General features: G+C 48.2%; 1 protein-coding gene across 1 annotated transcript in view; it reads right to left on the bottom strand.

Annotated features, from left to right (window-relative positions):
- Positions 1 to 23,370, bottom strand: part of LIN28B (lin-28 RNA binding posttranscriptional regulator B) — a 438,223-nt gene extending 414,853 nt beyond the window's left edge. The window contains exons 1-2 of the mRNA XM_085611259.1: positions 23,007 to 23,370; positions 22,189 to 22,406 (exon numbers count right to left, since the gene is read on the bottom strand). Of these exons, the coding sequence (XP_085467385.1) occupies positions 22,189 to 22,406; positions 23,007 to 23,016 (228 nt within the window). The 5' untranslated portion in view covers positions 23,017 to 23,370. The remainder of the gene's footprint in view (positions 1 to 22,188; positions 22,407 to 23,006) is intronic.
- Between the last annotated feature and the right edge of the window lie 1,265 nt (positions 23,371 to 24,635).

The raw sequence follows: 24,635 nt of genomic DNA, 5'->3' as shown, positions 1-24,635 counted from the left end.
ACAAGCAGAGGTCAATCTGATAAGTCAGTAGATGGTAGCTGTTGGGCCCCTGCAGGGCGTAGTGCGCAGGGTGAAGACAATAAGCATCTGGGAAACTCCCTGTCCGACTGGTTGAGCACAAGTTGGTCAGTTTGTGGCAGGCCAGGACACGAACAGGGCATGGGCGTCCGTGCAGGAATGAGGCAAATCAAGAGTGAAACCCCAGAGCGTTTGTGATACAGAAAGAAGGTCAGTAATGAAGGGTGAAGCGCAAAATGGCGGAGCGAATGGCAAGATAACAGACATACTTTTCCACACAGTGTAGGTCCTCTCTAACCACTGTAAGGTAGTCTCTATCTTAGTGAGCTGAGCTCGGAGGTCTTTTAGGATGCTGGCTGTAGTGCTGATGCAGACCCCCCGGATCGTCACTTTAAATGCCTCCCAAAATGTCGCTGCACTGTCCACCGTGCCTTTATTGACCTCGAAATAGTGTACTATTGCTTTACGGATGGCGTCATTATAAGCGGGGTCCACTAGTGCCGACGATCTAAATCGCCATATAAATGGCCAGTGGATCACAGTTGGAATGTTAAGAACCAGCTGCACCGGGTTATGATCGGATAGTGCGCGTGGTGATATCAGTTACCCAAGCAGCGGCATCCTCACTCAAAAGCCAGTAATCCAACCTAGAACAGCTGTTATGTGCAGGGGTGGCGTGCGTTCCTTCCCGCGTTTCGCCATTACGAAGCCTCCAGACATCCACCAGCCCAAATTCCAGCATGGCATTGTTAACACTTTGGGCCACTTTAGGCGTGCGACTGCATTGCGGGCTCGATTTTTCTAGGTTAGGGTCCAGATAGGTACTAAGATCCCCACACAATGGCGGTCTCCGGCCATTCTCGTAGTGTGCTATACATTTGCTGAAATACTTCTGGCTCATCTGCTATAGGACAGTACATGTTTATAAACGTGACCATTGAGGCTCCAAGCTTGCCCTGAACCATAGCGCAGCGGCCCCCATCATCTATGTATGTTCTATGTGGCGTGAACGGGATGCCCTTCTTAACCAGAATGAGGACACCCCTAACATAGGAGGAATAGGATGAAGCTAATTTAAACCCAGCCCATTTGTGTGCAACCTTCACCTCTGTAGACTTTGTCAGGTGGGTTTCTTTCAAAAAAACAATCTGTGTGCCATGCCTGTTTATATATGCAAATGTTTGGCAGATTTTTTGGGGGAAGAGTTCAGCACTCTAGTGTTCCACATCATTTACCTGTATCCATCACCCATGGTCCCCTTTAGCTCTGTGTACCAAAGATGGAGCAGTCACCTGATAGTCATAGTACATCCTGCTGAAGATGCTCTTTCTACACCCAGTGTTAATACAATCACAATAAACAAACCTCTTAACTACAAAATCGAAACCAAAATCGCCTTCAAATGCAATTAACCCACGCCTCCACCCCCCTCCCACTACAACCTCCCAATTAGGTCGAGAATGTAAACCTCCCTCCCTCCCTTGTCTTACTCCGAGCCCAATTTTGAAGTTCGAAGAAATAGGAGATATCCCATTGGGGGTAAGGAACAACGGCAAACACCTACCATGCGGTAAGGTGGCCAGGCTGTTATAGCAGAAACACCCCCCAGCTCAACTAGAGTAAAAGAGTGAGTGTACCAACAGCGTAACAATGATATAGACACAGTATACCATCAAAATATTTCCCTTTGCGCATACGCGCAGCGAGTCTGTGGCCTCATACTGAATATTGTAATCCAGCGCATGCACAGCGACAGTGTATATGGATCAGTGACCGTACAGTGCAATCTGTGAGAAAAGCATTCGTCATTGTCACTCAAATTTGGGGAGCTCGTGGAACCTTTAGAAGTGATCGTAGGAGCTTTGCGATGGCAAATGTGCTTCGTGACTTTCAAGGCCGACTTGTGATCTGTAAAGAGATTAGCTTGTCTGTCATGAGTAATTTTCAGTTTGGCAGGGTAGAGCATAGCGTATGGAAAGGAAGGAAGACTGTAGGAGCCTTTTTACTGGTACAAAGTCCCTGCAAGCAGCTTGCACAGCTGGGTTGTAGTCCGGAAAGAAGGACCAGCTATTACCTAGATGTGTGATGTGGTTCTTAGCCCTCGCATCTCTAAGAATAGCGTCCCTATCCGCAAGTTGAGTAGGTGTGCGATGATTGGGCGCGGCGGCGCACTCGGGCCCCAGACGAGGTCCAAGCAAGCGGTGCACCCTCTCCACGGTCATGACTGGGGAAAGCACCAAATAGCTCACGCAAGAGAGTCTCAATGAAGGGCTCCATTCTTGAGATGGCTGTCGACTCCGGAAGGCCAATAATTCTTAAGTTGTTCCGTCTGGAACAAGCTTCCAAGTCTTCATTTTTCACCTTGATCACCTCCAGCACCTTTTCCATACTCCACATCTGCGTTCGCGACTCAGCCTGAGCGTCCTATGTATCAGATAGCCTGTTTCCCAGGACATCAAGGCGGGTTTCGTGAATGTCTACTTTTTTCTTGACATCATCAAGGCTGGAAGTGAGCACGTCTATCTTACAGTCGATGGTTTTGAGACTGGAGCGTACCTCCAATAGAATTGACTGCATGTTTTCTTCAGGGTGATCTACAGTGTCAACTGGACTTTGGGCAGCGCCCATCTCTGTGGGCGAGTCCATTGTGCGTGTCTGACGTTTACTCTCAAACGGAATGTTAGGCTGTTTTGGATCTCCTTTGCCCATGATCATAAAGAAGTAGGGTCATATATGGTGGTGCCTGTAAGTTTATTATATTCCACCGCACCAGACACCAGCGCAGTCCCAACTTAGATCAGCCACTCTCTTGCCGCATCCCAATGATACAAGCACTTCGAGCTGTGACGAGCACCAATCCCTCTCTCCACAAAATTAGGGGGCAGCATACGCAAAGCAGCACAGGTAGAGTTGTCCCCAGCGTGCCCCCACCGTGGCATGCGAGGCAATGAGGGTACTAGGACAATGGGTCCGGAGCACCGCACCCAGTCTCAATGGCAGAGTTGTACCTGCAGCTCACTCCGCCCGCACTAGCCAATGACAATATGGGCCCCGCTGTGTTGTATCGTCTCTTGCGATTGACTGTTATTGAGGTCTGCTCCTGCTCTTTGCAAGAAAATGTCCAGCATAGACTCACAGCCTAAGGATCCAGTGCATTTCCAACTTGCCCAGGGCTATGTTACTAGAGACTCCAGCTGAGCCACGATGCGAGCGGCCGGCAGGACCGCACACCGCCTACGCCACCCCCGGCCTAGAGTGCCGAGAGAGAGCCAGGCGCTGCCCGCTTCCCGCCTCAGATCGCCCCTCACACCGCAAAGCCCCACAAGAATCACCCTGGATGGAGGGAGCAGGAGAAGCCCAAAAGTTTAACAAGGGCCGGCCAGCACACTCCGCCGCACCCAGGCCCAGCAAGGTACAAGTACCATAGGTCGGCCCAGCCCTACAACCAGGCCTCGCCGCACTCGCCTCTCTCACGCCCGGCTCCGATCCTCCGCAGCAGCACCAGCAGCTACCGTCACCCCCTCGTCACCGCCTGTGGCAATCCACAGCAGTTCACACGGCAGTCGACCAACACAGGGCTCCAGCGATGGGCTCCGACCACCTCCAGCGGCCCGCCCACACCACAGGGAACTGTGCAACACCGTGAGCCGCTCCACAACTCTCAGCACTTGGGGTTGGAGTTTCCTTCCGCAGTCGGCAGGAAATTAATGGGGCACCACTCTCGCTCCTAGTAGAACTGCGGCGACCGTCATTCCATGTGCCAGCTACAAATCATCGAGAGGCAACCCACATCATGGCGGCCATTTTCGCCTCGGTCCCCGCCGCGCCTTTTCGCCTTCAGACAGGTCAGTAGACTGTCAATTTCAGGCGTTCCATCTACCTCTGTGCACTCCTCAGATATGTGGCCGTCGGCACAGTAACTTGCAGCACGCAAGGTGCGGGCTAAACGATGGTATTTTCAGGGTTACTGAGCCCGGCCCGCGGAGCTCCTTCACCAGGCAGCCATTCTGCAGCACGCCGTGACCACGTCCCCATTATCCAAATACACTTTATGAGGGTAGTGCCATTAAAACTGGAAAGAAAGAAAATCCAAGTCCACTACCTAGTACTCTGCCAATCTAAAAATAAGAAAGGCTCTTCAGTACATTTAAAAAAGGAAAGGAAATGCCTTTTTGCCTTTAACTGACATTTATGAAAATAAAAAAGCAACATGTATGAAAAAGGTCCTAAAAGCTTAACCATACTATTTTACCAACCAATAAAATGTGGAAAAAACAAATCTAGAAAGTTTATTTCAAAAGTTGAATCTAACACTCGAGTAAAAAAAAAAAAAAAAAAGCAGAGCAGAGATTGGGATGAATTTTTCAGTTTCTTCCATAATGAAATTTCCGTCAGATTGGAAATTTGTTCATCCATTAAAAAAAAATAATCAAGACATCTCAAAAACCAGAGACAAACATCTTGTGGACAAATTCTGAGATTCACTCAACACTACACTTACCGCCCCAAAAAATGGTTTAATAAGTCAATCTGTCTCGCCACAAAAAAAAAAACATATTGACACATAATATCACCTGCAATTAGGACATCAACTGTGGAAGCATTATTTATTGTAATTAGGCACACCCTGCCTTCAATCAAGAGCGTTAAGGTGGGCGGTGGTGTTTTCAACAAGGTATGCGATACTAAATGAGTTGGCTCCTAATTCAGCTTTGGCTGGTGCTCCATATTGTAATCAAGCATACCCCCATAACCTAACAATACGGACATAGACTTGAATCACTTTGAACAAACCCCTGGACACCGCCATTGCAAAAATCTTTGTTTTGTACTGTTATGCAACGTCCTATGTATTTTAATGTTTATATTTGTGACACTTAGCACCCATTGTATATAAAGTACTGATTGCAGTTTGCTCACTTGATGTGTATATGAACTCAACAGCCTTTGGGCTAGTGTAAGCACTTTTGGTATATGAAGGTTAATGTACCTCAGGTTTCTCTAACCACCTCTGTTATCAGTGATTCATTATAAATATCAAATTGTACAAATGTATTTGTGTAGACAACTAGACAATGGGTGGCTAGGCTGAGTTGAAATATAAGCTTATCCAGTTAGTATCAGATACCCTAAAAAAAAAATTGTTGCTCATATACTCAGATACTGGGTTACCCTATTCACTTTAACAGTGTTTTATACACGGGTAGGTAGGCAACCGCATGATACTCCATACACCAGGCTCGCTATGGAGTACGGATGTTTTGTGGCAAACAACCACCACCTCTTTAAGGTACATTCATCAAACTACTGACAAGAATGGTTATCTACTTCTTAGGATACTGGGGTTTGGCCAGAGGGCTTTGAGGAGCTGTTCTATTCCATTTCGTTGTATTCTAGGGTCCAAATTACCCATCTGTATCAGATCAAAAACAAATAACATGCACTCATGTTATCCTTTTGCCTTCTTAACTGTTTGTACTAGGTGGCATTAGCTTCAGCCTGTATGGACATGGCCACTCAGGTTTAAGAAGAGCAGAGGTTGGGTTGAATCTCAGCAAGCTTTAAAGTAATTACACCTGGCCTCCGGATGCACAGAGCTGTTGTGAGGTAATTCCACCAAGAGTAGGATGCACCAACTAAACAAGAGGACAGCAAGTAGGGTGCATCAGTCACCTAAGCACATTTTTCTGTACAATTAGGTCATTTCGAGGCGAGTTGGACCTGAGATGTGATTTTACTGATTGGGTCTGAGAAGTTAACTTCGGGATGAGAAGGTTTAGCTGTGAGGGTCTTTCACATTGAGAAATGTCATTGGAAAGGTTTGACCAATGAGGTTTTACACCTACGGTCATGGTTATCGCTCGCGGAAGGTAATGATCTGGCTGACTAGTCAAACAGTCCTGTAAACTGATAAATGGCTAGGTTAGCTATGCGTTTTGTGATGCAGTTTTGCTTGCTACCTATTCCCTAGACATGCCGCCATGGCAGTTTCCCTGCTCATGCACTTCAAGAATTTGTAGGCGCATGAGCCGAAAGATGCCCAGGCATCTGAATACACCACGTCTTGGGTGTACATTGCCTACCCCCCCCCCTTGTTTAAATTAGGGGGAAGGCAAGGTTCTTTCCTCCCTGATGCGCTACATCTTTTCCCAGACAGTTAATGGCTGGTTTTCTGGAATGTTGTGTTGTCATTCTCCTTTCAAGCAACAATCTAGCTTGTGGGAGGTAGGTTTCAGAGGCTTTTGTGGCCCTTACCTGCCTTTCCATGCATGTGCAGTTGCACTAGAGATTGAGGCTTTTTGGGGTGGTTGGTGGATACAATCTGCGCCAGAAGACCAAGGCATGGCCCGATTACCCAGGTTAGCTCTCTGGCAGGTGGTTTGAGGTACCCGAAGTAGGGTTGCCATGGGCGATAAGGCCTACGGCACAAGTAAAGAGAGCAGGTGATCACGTAACAGCGATTGTCTGTTTCTGCTCTAGGATAGGTTGTTAGTGGGTCCAGAAAGGTCCGGGTGCCCGGGAGGGGGGGGGGGGGGGGGGGGGGGGGGCACCCGGACCATGAATTCCCGAAAAGGATTCATTAGAGGTACTGGGGTTGTAGGTGACTCGATATACAGCAGACTATGTATGTGAAAAATAACTTTGCTTCAGCCATTTAAATGTGAGTAATGTGTACTATTATGAAATTTTGCCAAGTTATGATCATGTAACAAATGCAGCCCAAGCTTTGGTATCTAACCAAGCCACAAAAATGGGTCCCGGGTTTCCTTTGGAATGGTTTTGGGGTGAAGGGATTGAATCAGAGGTCATCAACATGAAATTAAATGAAATACCGTATTTAATAAAGTGCACAGCTACTCAAACTAGAGTGTCCTGGCGCATAGACAGCAGAGGGAGAGGAGTGGAGGAGGCAATTATTGATTAAAAAGCCACGTTTTTAGATTCTTTCTAAATGAAAGTATGTCAGTAGTTAGCCTCAAGGACTTAGGAAGGCTATTCCATTGTTTAGCGCCCAAGAAACCAAAGGATCTACCTCCAGTGCGGACATGGCAAATTTTGGACACAACAGCCAGGTTCGCGTTGGAAGAGCGTAGGGGTCTTGAAGTAGAATAATGGTTCACTCATTTAATTAGGTAGCCGGCTCCACCCTAGTGGAACGGTTTTAAAAAGATGGTGAAAGCTTTGAAGTTTATTCTCTCTTTAATGCGGAGCCAGTGAAGAGATTTGAGAATCGAAGTCATGCTAGATCTGGGTTTAGATCTTAGGATGGCTCTGGCTGCTGCGTTTTGAACCACTTGTAGGCGCTGGGTCAAGGATTTGGGGAGACCAAGGTACAGGCAGTTGAGGTAGTGAAGTTTTGATGTCACTAAAGCCTGCACCACTATCTTTCTACTCTTGAGAGGTAGTAGTGGCAGAAATTTCTTCAACATTCGGAGAGTACTGAAGAAAGCGCCAGTGAGGTTTAAGATCTGAGAACACATCGAAAGTGTGTTGTCAATGACAATTCCTAAATGTTTTGCTTTCTCTTTTTCTTTTGGCAGGGACGGCAGATCCTTGGGCCACCAGGAACTCCAGTCGAGTGTTTCTGGTTTTTAAAAGAAAACAACTTCCGTTTTGTCCGGATTACACTTGAGCTGGTTTACATTAAGCCAATTGAAAACCTTCGTGAGGCAGGACTTGATCTTAGGCCCATCAAAGTCAGATCCTTTATCACAAGAGAAGATAAGCTGAGTGTCGTCAGCATAGGAGTCCCTTAGATATGTTCAAAGGCTCTCCCCAAGCATGGGGCAAGTAGACATTATGGAGGGCACAGCGGGGACCGACAGTGGGGGCACGATGACAGGACAGCAGACGATGGCCCTACATTGGGCCTGGCCTGCCACCTTCCCTCATGAGGGCATAGCATTGCATGGAGATCTCACGGTGGTTGGAGGAGGTGGTGGTAGCAGGATCTCAGGCCAACACAATTAAAAGGTGTAGTGAGGTAGAGCTCTAACTCTTTGTCCTTGTCCTCCTCACCATTACCACTACCTCCAGCTGGCATGTGACTAGCAGCACCCAGAAGCCACTGCGGGCTGGGGTAATATTTTTTCCCACACCCTTAGTTCAGAAGAGTTGATTGGGTGCAGATTTGTCATGCTAGGTTATTCCTTGTGTCTTTAGATCTCAACTGCTAAAACGCGGTGCCACTTTTTACAGTTGACTCCAATAATGTTTTCTGTTGGTGGAAAATTGTTAAATTATGTTATACCTCCTGTTGTATTAGGGCGGGTGAATTCATGGTTGGCGGGGACACTTCTGTCCTCCTTGGCATTTCATAGGGATTACGCCACAGAGAACACTAGTGTCAGGTGGACCTCAAAGGTGGTGCTTGCAGCAATTGGTAAAGAAGCTGCAATTCTGGGGGGCTGAGTCAGTCGCTTTTGGTGCCCTTAACCACCTTACCATGCTTGCTCAATTGAATTAAGGGAAAGAGGCTACTGTCTGCGCCAGGAGACCAATACATGGCCAGGTTGTTTAAGCTAGGTCATTGGCAGGTGTCTGAGGCAACACAGATAGGATTGCTCTGGAGTGAATGAGTCTCTGGGACAAGTAAAGAGAGCATTGATTCGCATAAAAGTGATTATACTTTTCTGCTCTGGGATATGGCCATTAGTAGGCCCAGAAAGTTCAGACGTGCAAGGGGAACTAGGTCGAAGGGAAAACCACAAGTTCACCAAAAGGATTTTTATGCAGTTACTGTCTAGAGGGCTATGTATGCTAAAAAAGGAATTCTGTTACAACTTTGTATATTGAAATGATGTGTACTATTATGCAATTTTCAAGTTATGATTATGTAATAAATACGGCCTAAGATTTTGCTATTTGTAAACAAACAACAAAACTGGATCTTATGCTGTCCTTTGAATGGTTTTGGGAAGTCGGATGTCATCAACGTGCCCCCTCCATATGCTGTTGTGATTGGGAAGAGGGGAGCACAGGTTGGGAGTGGTTCACTTGGGAGACAGTTGCAGATGGGTAAGAGCTCTTGGTGGTATCTGTATGACAAGAGAGGCGATGATGGTAGAAGTGACTAGGTAGCAGGTGGAGGGTCACAGAGCTTTCTGGTCGTATACATGTACTGAGTTCAATAAAAACAAGCACTGACAGCGTAGTGCACCGTGTGCGATTTCAATGTGTCTAATAAAAAGACCATTATAACATTGCTGACAAAATCAAAGCAACAAATTGAGACACCGCCACGTACATCATGCAAAAATTGGCTTGGGTTATATTTTAGCTCTAGGCAGAAAATTAATGCTGAAGATGCACACTACATAAGGTTTTTACTTCAAGCACAACCATATCTTTAAATAAAGAAACTTCACATTAGAATGGCAATATTTACAAGATTTCACGCTACGAAACAAGTAACTGCTTAATAACCGTGGAAGCTTTGCCCACCATCATGCATCAAAAAACATAATGCAACTTTCACAATACTCCTCTTTTACATGACAATTCAGTGAAACGTTTTAGTGTAGCATCTGGTACACATTTTGACAGGTGCGGGGAGAAATGAACCAATGTGGAACACAACGATTGGGAAAAAAAAAAAACCTTTAGAAGACTTGGTGCCTGCCATGTTAGGAAACAGATTATTTGGGTTTTTTTGTGACCGGTTACTGCTGTGAAAGGTATCAAAAGCGTCTACACTGCGTTTACAAAACACCTTGTTTTATTATAAAATGGAATCCAGCTCTCCTCTTCCACTTGTACAATGGCTCCATCAATTCCCGAGAGCAAATACAGCGTTTTTCACTAGAGCCACTAAACCGGTCAAATAAGCCATTGCCTATTTGGAATCTGAAACACAGATGTAGAATCAGTTTGAATAACGCAGCATCTAAAATATACAGCAAAAAGAGACAAGTGTGAAGTCTGTTTTGCACTGTACATGAGATCTTCCTTTCAGATGGTCACAAAACTGAGTTTCCATTCTATCAGCGTGCATTCGTCATCAAGGTTGCAAAAATGAGAAACATAGATATTGTGGACCCACCTCTCATACGGTAGGAATCTGGCACCAGGAGAATTCACGCCTGGGCTGGGCTAATATCCTCACAAAAGCGACGCCACTGTGGCAAAACGAGATACTGGGCACTCTATGCCACCAACCAGGGGTTGACAAGTGGGACATGATCGGGATCTCAGTGGTGGGAGATTTGATCAAGAAGGGTTCTATTCTTAGTTTTGAGGAACTCCGGGGGTATTATCAAATGGCGCAAGGGGAACGGTTTCGGTACCTACAAATTCGACATGCCCTTATGGCGGTTTTTTCAGACCTCAAAGACATACCAGTGTCGTCGCCGTTGGAGGATCGACTGCTGGATGAGCCATTGCACTCGAAGGCCATAACCTTAACCTATAAAAAACTATGCAACAACCTGCCTGACACCTTCGATAAACTTAGAGAGCAGTGGCAAAGTGACCTGGGGCCAATTGATGACGACGACAAGGCAAGCGGCCCTAATGTCCCCTAGGGAAGCGGCTATCACCCTCCGCTTCCAATTGATTCAAATTAAGATTCTACATTGATCCTATCTGACAGGGGTCACTCTGGCTAAAATAGGCGCCAGGACGGATAAGCTCTGTCTTAGTAGCCACCTTTTACCATACGATGTGAGACTGCCCTGCTATAAAGCATATGTGGGAGTAAGCCACAACTCGTATTCAAACTGCATTGGGGAAGGAGTTAGCTCTCACACTGCAGCTGGGCTTACTTAACATATGGGCAGCCACAGACCTCACAGAAATCGAACAACAGATGGTAACATTAGGATTTACATTAGTTAACCCCTTCTGTGCCACGCCCTTTCCCCCTCCTGTGCCGGGCGTTTTATTAGTGGGTGGGGTTCATGACGAGATAGTCTCGTCATGGGCACAGCGCGACCGTGCTCCATGACGAGACTCTCTCGTCATGGGCACTGAAGAGCGAGAGATTGTGGGAAACTGGGGGGCGACGGACCCACCGTCCATTCATATATGGGCGAAAGAGCAAGATAAGTGTATGGTAGCGGAAAAGGAGGTATTTATAATACGCGGATGTCCTAAAAAGTGGAAGAAATGGAATGTATACCAGGGAAGTATATGTGTATCCCCAATGGCGGAACTAAAAATGCGAAGAAGTGGAGACGGAGCTGTGACAGATTTGTAATTGTGAATTGTGATCCCCTGATTCTTGTATAATGTGTTGATAATTCCAAAGAATAATTAACGGTACAATGTATATGACCATTGTGAAAATGTAATAAAACGATATTAAAAAATATATTTATGTTGCGAAAATGTCAAGACGCTATGTGCCTTTTTTGTCCTGAAAGGAGGGGTGGGGGTATTTCTCGCGCTGTTGCTCATCATAACCTTTAGTAGAAACAATACCTTTGTGGCCCAAAAATGTGCTTACTCACAGTAGCATCACGTGTTTTGCCTCCCATTTCTAAATGACTCAGATGGTAGTGGGCCTGTCTCAGATAGGGGTAGGGCATAAAATGGAGAAGAAAAGGACCTGGCAAATAGTTGTCCGTTAACACTGTAGGATCAAACACCATATACATTAAGTGTGTGGTCAATAAAAACCACTGTTTAATAACAAAAATAAACTGACCGGTGTGAGAAGTTGGCCTGGCATATGCTGTCCACTAGTTATAGTGGGCACTTTGCACCAGTCCAAACAACCCTTATTGATGATAGGTTTAAAGACAACCTTTATTGAAAGCTATCCTAGTGGTAGCTATGGAGAGCAGCCTTCAGGCGAAGTCTTGAAGGAGTGTAAAGCAGCTTAGTTTACCAGATTATAACCTCTTGAATTACCAAATGAAAGGAGAACCACACAAGGTATATATAAAATATATGTATGTATTTCTAAACACTCACTACTAATCTCTTTATGAGATTAGAGTCCAAGATACAGAATAATACAGTTCTAAAACGACAGTAAATAGCACAATATACAATGGGCCCTAGGAGCGGACCAAACCATATATTAAGAAAGTGGTATAAAGTCCTTGCCAATCGTTTGTTGAGCGTCGTGTGCGATCTTATTCATCCGGACCAATGCGGCTTCATCCCGCACCGCAACACCGCTCTTAACTTGCGGCGTCTTCACGGCGCCCTGGCCAGGGCGGAGCTCCTCTCCGAACCGGCCGTGCTGGTTTCTTTGGATGCCACGATGGCTTTTGACACCATCGAGTGGCCATTCCTCTGGGCTGTCTTGGCTAAATTTGGCTTTGGGGAAGGATTTATTGGCTGGGTGAAGCTTCTTTACACGGGACCCATGGCTCAGGTGGTGGTGAATGGGCGGGTCTCTCGGCCCTTTGCCCTTGGCAGGGGCACGAGGCAGGGGTGCCCGTTGTCCCCTTTGCTCTTTGCTCTCGCCCTGGAGCCACTCGCTGCTTGGCTCCGCTGGGAGCCCTCGCTTAGAGGGATCCGGTGGGCCCCGGGCTTCGAAGATCGGGTCTCGCTGTATGCGGACGATATTCTCCTGTATCTCACCTCACCGCGGCAGTCGCTCAACGTCCTCTTTGACGTTCTGACTTCCTTTGGGAACAATTCGGGTCTCACGATCAATTGGTCTAAATCCTGCGTCTATCCTATCTCTGGTGGTCCTCCTCTCCTGCCGCCTCGGCTTCCGATCCAAATATCTCTGAGCGGCTTTAAGTACCTGGGGATATACGTTTCGCTGGACCCGGTGGCTCGCTATGAGCAGAATCTCCTGCGTCCACTCCGGCGATTGCGAGAGGACACGGCCCGGTGGTGCAGGCTGCCCCTGTCCCCGCTGGGTCGGGCCGCGCTGTTCAAAATGATGTCCCTTCCCAGGTTCCTCTATGCACTCCAGAACTCCTTCGACGTTATCCCAGTGGCCTACTTTCGGGAGGTGGAGAGCCTGCAGAGGAGACTGGTGTGGGACGGGCGGGCGCGTATTGCTCTTGCTAAGCTTACTCTCCCCTGGTACGACGGGGGCATCGCGCTTCCTGACATTCGCAGGTACTATTGGGCCTCGCAGCTATCGGCCATTAACCATGCCACGTATGCGCCTGGCTTGAATCCGGCGTATGAGATGGACAAGTTCCTGCTTCCCGGCGGGAACTATAACAGGGCACTTTACTCCCGCTCGGCTGGCCGGACCCTTACGGGTCCTACTAAGATTGCGGTGCGGACCTGGAGGGCTGCCACTGCGGCCACGGGCTGGAGTGAGCGACATGTGCTACTCCTTTGTTTGCCTCCGACCGCCTGGGCAGCCTCTGGACTACGAAGGGGTTTGACCAGTGGGATACGATTGGTATCAGCAAAGTGGGAGACCTGTGGCATAAGGGCACGGTTAAGACTTTCGCGGTGCTCCAGGCCGAATACGAGCTTACGGACAGGGAGTTCTTCCGCTATGCCCAGGTTCGACACGCCCTGCTCTCGGTCTTTGGGGAGGGGACCAAGATCCCGGTTTCCTCGCCCCTCGAGGACCGCATACTTGACGGACATGTCCCTGACAGTACTATTTCTTTAACTTATAAAAAACTGATTAATCATCGGGCTGACCTCTTGGTGCGCCTCCGGGAGGCTTGGACGGGGGATGGGGTGGAATTGGACGACGAGGACTGGCAGTCTGCACTGTCGTCCCCCAAGGAGGTCGCCATTCCAGCCCGTCTCCGGTTGGTACAGCTTAAGATTCTTCACCGGGTGTATGTGACGGGTCCTCGCTTGGTCTCGATGGGATTTTCCGACGACGGGCTCTGTAAGCGGGGTTGTGGGCTCAGCGCCACCTTTCTCCATATCCTGTGGGAGTGCCGCGAGGTGGCGGACTACTGGCGCCGGGTCCATACGGTTATGGGACAGGTCACTGGGGTTGTGCTGCTGCCGGAGGTGCGTCGCTGTGTCCTGAATGTGTGGGAGCCCAATGATTACAGCGCGGCTCAGACTCGGTGGGCGGCCCTGGGGAACATGATTGCCAAGAGAGATATAGCGCAGCTTTGGGGCGCCCAACGGCCGCCCACCGTGTCAGTATGGAAGGAGAATATGGACTGGTGTATGTTCAGGGAGAAGACTGTGTATGTGGCCCGTGGTAAGCCGGGGGCATGGGGTAGAATCTGGGGGCAATGGAATGCGTATCGCGGGGGTATCTGTACGCCCCCCCTGGTGGACACCGATATCGCCATGTCCCCCTGACCCTTGATGGTTCCTGGCACCTTTTGGAATAACTACATATGGACGTTCATCTCCCTTGACCCCCCCCCCCCCGTCCCCAGCCTCCCGGTACTCCTTCCTTTTGCCGGCTGCTTAATGGTCTGCACTGGAGTTCCCCGGAGGAAGCCTGACCCGCACTGTTTGCCCTTATGCCTCGCCTTTTGTTTTTCTTTTAGTTTTTGTGTCTGTTGGACTTAAGTCTCCTGTTCCTTTAGAACTATCCGGAGCCACTACGGGGCTGCGCCCCGGGACTTGACTGCAGCCTTGATCAATGTATATCTCATTCTGTACCTAGCGGCCGGCCCTGGTGGTTGTAGGCCCGTGCTTGTAACCGAATTATTGTTCAATAAAAATTTTATAAAAAAAAAAAAAAAAAAAAAGAAAGTGGTATAAGAACCACGACTTGACTAGACGCAGTGCCTAGAGCACGTAGAATCGCTGGGACTCTAAGGAACCACCCACGGTAGTGACACAGAAGACCCACGGGGGACGCGAGCAGAGTGAGAACACAGGCGCGAGCCCCGTGCTATTCTATGGGAAAGTCGCTGTTGGAATTTTAGAAGTTAAGGACACTTAGGAGAGGACTTTGAGCAAACCCCTTTAGACTTAGGGGGTTCTAGGGCCAGCACCCACGGGAGCACCGGCGGACTCGAGTTACCTCACCCAGGGAAGCCGGGTGCATAGGTGTCAAATGGTGTCAGGAATCGTTGTTGATTTCAATGGCGATCTCCTGCAAAGTGCTGCTGCCGGGAAGGAGAACAGTGTCCGGTGTGATCCAAGCCTGGATCGAAGATCAGAAGAACCTGAAAGCAGAGGGGGCAGAGTCTGGGTCACTTGCCAGTGACCAGGGGCACGATAGACAAATGCACACCAATGTCGGATGTTTCAGGTGCAAAGAGGTGAAGCTTGACTCTGCAGCCACGAGGACCAGGAGGCGTCGACGACTACCAGGAGCTGGATTTGAGCTGTCCCACGAAGGATGTCGAGTGCTGTGGTGTCGGTGCCCGGATTGGACCCAAAAAGCCTTGGCAACAGAAACCCACGCAGAAAGAGAAAAGATGCTTCGGTGCAGACCAGCACGGTCCTGGGGTCTTCCCAAGCGATGGAGAGTCAGGGCACCTCTGGAGCAACCAGGTAAGCCCAATTAGAGAGAGTTGCCTTCACAGGGACCCACCAGTCGACAGACTAGGGATAGCAAAGGGACCTCGAGAGAAAACACAAAGGGCCAGCTCACGGAACACTCGTGGAGTGTAGGCAGGCAATCTTCGGTGGAATTGCTGCTCGAGGTCAGGGCTACAAGTAACCCAAAGCTCAGCTGCAGGAGTCGCTAGAAAGCTGATGCTTCTGCAAAGTGACGCGGTGTCCAGGGGTTCGGGTTGCACGGTCGTCATGAGGGATACGGGCCTCGGACTTTCTGTGGGTGCTGATTGGCCTCTAAGACCACGGAAACCCACCTCCTGTGTTGCAAAGTTCTTCGGAGTCCTCAGCAGCTTCGGAGATGCAAACCGGTCAAATGCGTCTTTGGTGCCTGCCTTGCAGGGGAGTAACTCCTTTTACTCCAAGGGAGATTCTTTAGTCATCTAGTTCAATGTAGATCGTCGAAGTTCCAGGATTCTGTATCAGAGTTTCATCCAGGTATAATCTAAAGTCCTGTAGCCAGGGGTTCCTATCTTATACCCAAGGAAGGGGTGGGACAAACTCCGATGGGAGGGTCAGGAAAGAGGGCTGGCTACACCCATTTCCTTTGTCCAGTTTCGTGCCAGAGCAGGGGCTGGTAACCCCTACAACCGGTTTGAGCTGGACTATGCACAGGGACACCAAATGTGCCCCCAGTGCTGACTTCAAAGCACTCTTGGAGTGCACCCACCCAGCCCCAATACACTAAAGCCAGTCTGAGAGGTGGTGACACCTTCCTGTGACAGGAAACCTATTGTCCAGGCCTTCCCTGCCGAAGTTTCGTCCAGCAGTAGGAGGGCAGACTCGTGTCTGTGGCTGGCAGCATCCATTTTGTGATGCCAGGGTCTGTTTAGCTGGTAACGGGTATACCGGTGCGGTCATGTCTCTCCCTCTAGAAGGGTGGGATTATACTCCCACACCAGTTACTGGTGTGAGGGTATGATTTCAAGGTGTTTGACACCAAACATGGCATGTTTCCATGCAGACATCCCAAAGTTAGCATTTACCGTTTGGTTATAATGCACTCAAGAGTATATGGTTTGGCTGCATCACAAACAACCCCGGAATAAAGGTTCCGAAGGCTGCAGAGGGGCTCTGCTCATGTATGGGCACTCTCTCACATAAAACCCAGCACCCTGCCTTCAGGATTGGTAAGGCCTGCCATAGGGGTGACTGATAGGTTTATATGTGCAGTGATATGGAGAGATATAGTGAACCTATATGCACCACCTTACACAAGCAGCTGTAGCAGTCCTGTTGTCTCATTTTGGATGGCTTCTTAGGGGTGGCATAATACATGCTACAGCCCCTGGTAGGCCTCTGGGGTACCTATGCCCTGGGTACATAGTATACCATATACTAGGGACTTATAAAGGTACCCCAGAATCCAATCTTGAGTGTACCTAAGGTACTGGTAATCAATTTAAAGGGGAAAGCAGATAGTTTGCTGAAATCCTGCTATTCAGGACCCCAGCCTAAGTTGAAAACCAGAAAAACACCAGGAAAAAAGTTGGGGCAACCATGCAGTCAGATTCCACCTTCCTACAAACGGCACACAAAATACCATTCAACACCTGACTGATTAGTAAAGCACATCTAGGATGCATGCCCAACAAAGTGCATCACTTCCCAACAATTCTTAGGCAAGCCAAACTTCAAAGCAGTCATTTTTGTCAATAACAAACGCTCAATTCATTCCATTTATACAGTTGTTACGCTCATTTCGTTGGTGTTGTGACCAATGTCAATGTGATCACTTAGTGTTGATTTAAGTCGGGTCAGACTACCACCGTACCTCTCAGAACTTAAAGATCAGCTGCAGAGTGCCCCCTGGGCTCCTCCTTGAGCCCCACCCTCTTCGACGTCTATATGGCCCCACTAGCACCATCGTCAGGAACCACAGGCTCAACATCGCCTCCTACGCACACTCAGCTTATCCTCTCCCTCACCAACGAAACCAAAGTCGCCAAGAACAACTTCCACAAAGGGATGAAAGCCGTTGCAATCTGGATGAGAGACAGCTGCCTCAAGCTCAACACAGAAGTCCTCATCCTGGGATCCACCCCCTCTGCTTGGAAGAGCTCCTGGTGGTCTGCTGCACTGGGAATACCCCCACACCCAAGGACCACACACGCAACCACTGCATCATACTGGACTCTGCGCTCATTATGAACCGCCAGATCAACGCTATCTCCTCAATGTTTCAACACACCATGTCTGCTCCGAAAGACCTTCAGGTGGATCCCCACTGAATCCAGCAAGACTGTCACCCACACCCTCATCAGCAGAACACTCAACTACGGCAACGCACTCTATGCCGGCATCACCCAGAAACTCCTACAGAAGCTCAATAAAGTTCAAACCGCCACATCCAGACTTGTCCTAAACATACCCCGCCGCAGCGACATCTCGTGAACTCCACTGGCTCCCATTCAACAAAAGAATAACCTTCAAGCTTCTCATTCACGCGTACAAGGCCTCCACAACGCCAGACCAGCATACCTGAAGCACCGCCTCTCATTCCACACACCCAACAAATCCCTCCGCTCTGCACAACTGTCGCTGTCCACCATCCTATGGATCCGCAGGACCAGGCCAGAGAAAGATCCTTCTCGTACCTCGTCTCCAAGACCTGGTACACCATACCCCTCCGCCTCAGGCAATCCCCATCACTGTCCCAATTCAGGAAGGACCCGGATTCCAATAATGATTCAGTGGGGGTCCCAGTAATGATAAAATGGTGGTCTCCATTAGTCAAAAAAATGGTTTAAAGGATTGCGATGGGGGTTATTGGCTGAAGAGTGAAGTATTTTAATGTGTAGCAATATTTATATAGCGCTTCATATACCCGATCAGTTGCTGAAGCACATCAGCAGATGGCAACTAAGCTACATTTGCTTGGTTCGGAGGATGATGGATTGTAGTGCAATGTGTTATGGATCAAGCATTTTGACGAAAATGACTCGTATTCAGTTATGTATCGCTGCCCTCAAGCATATATTGGACCGAAAAAGAGCAAAGGTTAAAGGCTTGATGCTTTTTAGATTACTGCAATTGTTACAAGGAAGGTCTTGTTGCTTTTTCAAAAGTCAATGTGGTGGTGTAGATTTGGCAGTAGCCGATTCCTCATGGGTGAAGGACTGGAGCGGGCACTGCTCTTAATGACTAAATTTATGTCCCCTCCACCACACCTCTTAATTCACCCCAAAACTAATGCCAAGCAAAAGGTGTGCATTAATACAGTACATATGTTAATATTATGTTGGCTATGTACACTAAAGCATCAAATCAATAAACAAAAGACTGTTTTACACATTCCATCAGCGACAGTAAATGACATGCCTTATAAATTCTGCCTTTGCCCAAGAACATGAAACATAGGAAGGTGCAAAATGCTTCTTCTTCATCTTACATATTACAAAGATATAAAGGACCCAATAGCTCATTTACATCAGAGAGATTTAATTTCCACAAATAGGCTGGCCACCACACCATCCTTTTGATACAGTTCGGCTCTTTAGTGTCTGGGCGCATTTATGCCTCATGAGTAACTGGTCTATATTTGCTGTCAGTAGCTTCACAGTGAGTAAGTATTGTGAATTACTCATTAATTCGAGACCAATCTCTGTCCCATACTGATCCTTGAACTGTTTGCAGACTCGCTCTCTGCTGATGCATGCCTAGAAGCACATCATAGTTGCTTCACAACCAAGGGTCTCTGTTTTCTAGTCTCTGAACCCCATCTCAGATTCAAGAGTGAGACATAATATATGCCCTACTTACTGTACAGAAAAGAACATTAATAAATAAAAGAGACCCATCTCAATCAGATGTGAACCTTTGTGGCACCAATCCACAAGTCGTCTTGGGTGAAGGTCAGTGATGAAAAACGTACATACCTTGCGACAGTCAAAACTAAACACACGCTGCAGCCAATCGTGTACCTCTATGTTCACTTACTAGGCTAAAGAAATGCTCCAGATAGCTCGGAAAGTTAGCATGCATTAAAAGAACAAGCACTGAAATCACATTGAGAGCTATCTGCCAAACTGCGTGGGCAAAAAAACAAAAACAAAACATTCCTGTAATCCTGCTAGTGCTGGCTGACCATCAGTAAAACTCTGGAGCTACTAGCTCCAATTGCTAGAAATGTACCCCCAACACAATCTGGCTACATTTTCCAAAGTAGTCAATATAACATGAGGCACACTACAATAAATGCAAACACATTGAACGACAAGACTGATGTCAAAATGCCTAATTACACAAGTCCACAGCTCAGACACCCAAAATATATTTCTCGTTTTAGTTTTCAGGCTTTTGCTATTCCTTAGTTTGGTAAAACACCACAATAATACCACGTCATCAAATAAAATTAAATCGGCAAGGCCAACTATAGGGGTTCGTTTTGAACGCGGACATAAGCATTTAGGTTGCATTATCACTTGGTTAATATTTATGAAGAGATCGGGGCCATGACAGAATTCAGAAATTGAGGATTCAACATTTATTGCGTACATTAAATAGATGCAGAATGGTTCGCAAAAAGTATCATGCATGTCCGTATGTTTTACAACATGGCTTGTTTACAACCAATAAAGCAGTTCTATCGGTAAAAGGGATGGATGCTCGTGTATTCATGAAGACCAACAATCAGCGTTACTGTGGCTTTTAGCATGTGGTGCAGCAAGACTGCACAAGTTTAATTAAGAGGTAACGTGCATTACTTCCTGGTTGTCCTTTAGAAGGGGAAGAAAACATACAAGAAAATACAAGACAGAAGCTCTGCTAGGGTCTTGCAATGAAATCGCTATTGAAAACAGCGTTGTGCTGCAGAACAAAAAGGGGATACACAAAACTTCAAAAATTGTGGCCAGAATAAAATACATCAATAATCAACTACCATATTGCGGAAAACACATTACATTCCCCATGCACTACAAATGTTGTTTGACGAAACGATCCGAGGTTGATAGTGTGTCCACACATACAAAGGTATTTTGAAATTGGGGTTTTTAGGCCAGGACTGCTAGTGCATATTTTGCAGTCCTTCCTCGTGGCGCTAGCTGCAAACGGCGTGGTCCATTAGAAACCATGCGTTGATAAGAGCAATCCACAGTCGGAAACCAAGGCCACTACACCGGGCCTCAAGGCGATAAACAGTCAGTACAGGGTTGCAAATAAAAATACAATTGGAAAAGCGACATTCCAGGCTATATAATCAGCATGAACATTTATGTAATCTTAATATGTGAACATTTTACAATAAGAGAGAAAAATAGGAAAACACATACGATCAAACAGTGGAAGGGGACGTTTTACACCTTCTATCCATCTGTAAAAGAGCTTTATGAGGTCGTAAAGAGCAATTTAACGACCAGGAAGGTTCAAAAGAAAAAAAATAAGGAGCAGGGATAGCAATCAGATCCGACAGCGATCAGATCGAAGCCAATTTGAGATGGGGGTGTTAAGCGTGGTAACAGTGGCAAGGCTTCCACCCTGAAACAGGAAACTAAAAAATGCAAAGAGCGCGCACGGCACCCCTCCCCCTGCGGGGAAGCCATGTGTGTTTCAGGTTACAGCGTTATGCAAGCGTACACGGACATGCAGCAAGAGTACCTGGGTGCAAATGTTGTTTTTGCGAGGAGTCAGGTCACCGAAAGCAGACATGCAGCATTGTCAAAATACACTCGTGAATGAAAAGGAAAACGATGTACTCTGCTGTTGCAATTAGAACACAACAGCTCAAGGAGGACTGCAGGCATCACATACAGGGCAGCACAACAGCAATGTGATGTTCCCAGGTGCTCCCATCATAAATAAGGCACACCAAGATATCCGCTACCTGGTGAGACACCAACTACACTGAGGGTTTACCAGCGATAACCAGCCCAAGGAGCATGGTAAACAAACCCCGGTCACCTCTAGTACGTAATATTGCCCTGACGAAAATGTTGACTGAAATGTGTCCAGCTGTGCATACCCCCTTCCCCTGACAGCATGCACTGATGGTCCTATCCAGGAAATTATAAGAAGTGGCAAGACACGTTCCCGTGATAGAGCCCGAATGGAGAACAAGAACGATGCAGCAGGTTCGCAAGAGGTGCCACATGCGTTTCTGGTGTCGGTGAGCACTGTCAACAAGGCGGGGTAGCAGCCACATTTGAAGGGAGCTTAGGGGTTACACGCTGTGGTTGGTTCCTTGCAGTTTGGCCTTGGGTCTGCCACCAAGGAGCATCGCCCCAGTGTTTTAGGCTTCTGGTGTCGGGGCATACATGTTACACGTGCAGCTAAAGCAAGATGGCGGGAATGTAAAAGTGTACGGTGTTTCGATTTGAAGCTGTGATCACTCTTCCCATTCTATAACGGGCACACAGTGCGCTAGTGGGAGGGAAGCGAAAGCTGCACTGGAAAAACTATACCTGGGGAAAGCTTGGGCCCTGGAAGCAATGCTTCCTTTTATATTGTGGATGTTATGTTTAAGTGTGGAAATGTTGTGGCAGAAGATCATTTAGAACGGTGTTTAACCTGACGAGAAGTCCACAACACAAGGAATGGGTCGATTCTGACACTATGCACATGTTCATAACATAGCCACGTCGTGTTTTGGTGTGCTAAAGCAATACATGGGTGGGGGGACGGTTGTAAAGCTTTGTCGATGGCCTACTGAAAGCATCGGGGTAGGCGGGGCTTCAGCGCAAGCAATGGTATTTGTCCTAAAAAGGGGGCGAGGGGTCAGTGCTTCGAGTGTTGATATCAAACGTCCTCGGCTCTTACTTGGTGAACGAACACATCAACAGGGTCGTCCAGGGGGCTGCCTTGGCGACTGTTCATGGAGATGAAACCAAAGCCCATGCGCACGTTGAACCACTTGCAATGACCGGTGCCTCGCAGCACGGCTCCTGGGTCCTGCTCCTCCGGCTCGACCTCCTCAGAGGAGGACGACTCCCCAGCCAGCCTCCCGGGCTCCCGCTCCTCTCCGCCGGCGCCTCCTCCTAAGGGGGAAAAGACGAGGTGGTCAGCAACCGGGCGCACATGGGCAGTCGGTGCCCCAGGAAAAACGCACGCCCCCCCCCCCCCAAGCACACAACGGCATAGACCAAGTCTCCATTTCTCTGTATTCTCTTAACCATTATAACCAACATTTCACTACTGAGCCCCCCGTAGTTTAAAGCGCTGTGTGGGTGCGGGAGATAGCAAACATGCAAAGTCAATTGAATTGAATCTCCCCCCTCAAGCGAGGATAGCGATGACGCGATTGTACAAGTGTAGCTACAGCACGATGAAGGGATCAAGGGGCTGTAATGCGGTGTTTGGTTGTCCGCCCCAGTGTGCAGCCAAGTCCAGTCTGCAGCGAAAACTCGGGCAGGTGTACGCACACATTACTCCCACATCTCTCATCTTTCAATGGGGTCGCATTTGGGGCAACACGCGCACATACACCACACGCTTCAGAGAACCTTTTTTTAATGCTGCTTGCACCTCCGAGGGTGGGCTGAGCAGGTATGTAGTCTTAGGCATCACATGCGTAGTTAAGACGCAGATGTAAACAAAATATCCCAGGGAATCGTAGAAGGGGAAGAATCAAAATGCACCTTCGGCCATGTTGGCAGCCGGGCTTGCTGCTCGGAAGCGGTGGTGTGCGCGGTTCCCCCTCGCCGCTCAGCCTCGCATCCCGCCTGCTCTGAGCGCCCCCGGGCAGAGCTCGCATGCTCTGAGGCGCTGCCCCTGCTCTGGGCTCGGCTGCCTGCGGCTGCCTCCCTCCCCCGGCTCCCGGCCCCTGAGCACACGTGACTCGCCCAATTACACGCTTCCTCGCTGCTAATTTCGCGTCGGGTCTTGGAAGGGGCTGTCAGGGAGAGGGAGTGGTGGCGGGTAGGGGGGGGGTGAGGCAGACAGCCCGCCCCGGCCGGGGTTGGATGAGGGGAAGGCACCGGGACGCGACGCCACATGTAAACACACTCGGCTGCCGCCCTCAGTGTAGGCGCACGTGTAGCCTGGACCGCCATCCACCGCGCAAAAACGGAAGCGCGCTCGCTGCTTTGTTGATTCTTTAGGTCAGTGTTTACACTGCTGCGTCTTGTCACCTCGGTGCTAGCTTCGTTTGCTATGCCCGTCCGATCGCAATGAAGGACAGTTATTTTATTAATAAAATGGTTCAGTAGCTATCACGAGTGCTTTGTGTACAATGGGGCCGATGCACGTGTGCGCATCTGCTGCACAGCCTGCAATCTTTGAGCATTTCAAAAAAGGGATTTCACACCAAGCAGTAGAATCTGGTGCATCCACTGGATTTATGGACGTTGGCAATAAATAGGAAGAGAGAACGTACGTTTTCTCCATTGTGTAGCAGGATCCGCAGACTAGTCACTTGGAATACACACACTATTGCAACTATCTGCCATGAGCAGTGTGCAGGCACAGAGGGCGCAGTAATCACGCTTCTTGTGCAAATACACACTCATGAGTGCTCTAAGAGGACTCTAGGTGGGCGTACTAACATTCTGTAATGTTGATTTACATTGCGGGGAAGCCTACATTTGCTCACCCTGGTTGTTGCATTTGTTGCGGAGGGGGCTCTTACTCCACGGGTTCCTCCACCTCTTTCCGGGGAAGGATATATGATTAATGACTTCCTAAATGAGAGCACGGCATTGCAGTCGGAGCGGTAGCACCGCCTCCATCATTGGTGGGTGCCAGTAGAAAGAAAGCGAGCAAGACGAGCGAGTCTTATGGAGGGCAAAATACATTTTACCGATATTAATAACTACCACTGGCTTCTTTAGCACAGATTTACGGCATCATTTTATTTGACCTTCATCTGGCCGGGCAGCAAAGATATCGATGCTACTTCGGTAGATCTCGTAGAGGAACGCGTGTTCCACAGAACAGGATCTATATGGAACGGGGGAAATCTTCCTCGAACACCAAGTAGTGCATGCAAAGTTCACAACATTCTTATAATTGAGGGCGAGGGGCAGCGCACCAGCGGTCTCGAAGTCTGTGGTGTCATGGTCGTTTTACTAAGTGCTCCTCTGTGACTTTGGAAGGGATGCGGAGGGGTTTCGTGAGCTGTTGAGGTAGCTTTAATGTTATTATTTGCAATTAAAAGCAGGTTACAGACGCCAACCCACTACGCTATCTTGATCGGTTAGACTGCTACAAAGACACACACGTTCTGTCACCTGATCCGGTTAGCGTTGATTTTTTAAAAATAAAAATGT

This window comes from Triturus cristatus, chromosome 6 (genome assembly GCF_964204655.1).
Source record: "Triturus cristatus chromosome 6, aTriCri1.1, whole genome shotgun sequence".
Classification (NCBI taxonomy): Eukaryota; Metazoa; Chordata; class Amphibia; order Caudata; family Salamandridae; genus Triturus; species Triturus cristatus.
Note: the sequence above shows the minus strand (reverse complement) of the source record. Positions and strands in the feature narration are given on the sequence as shown.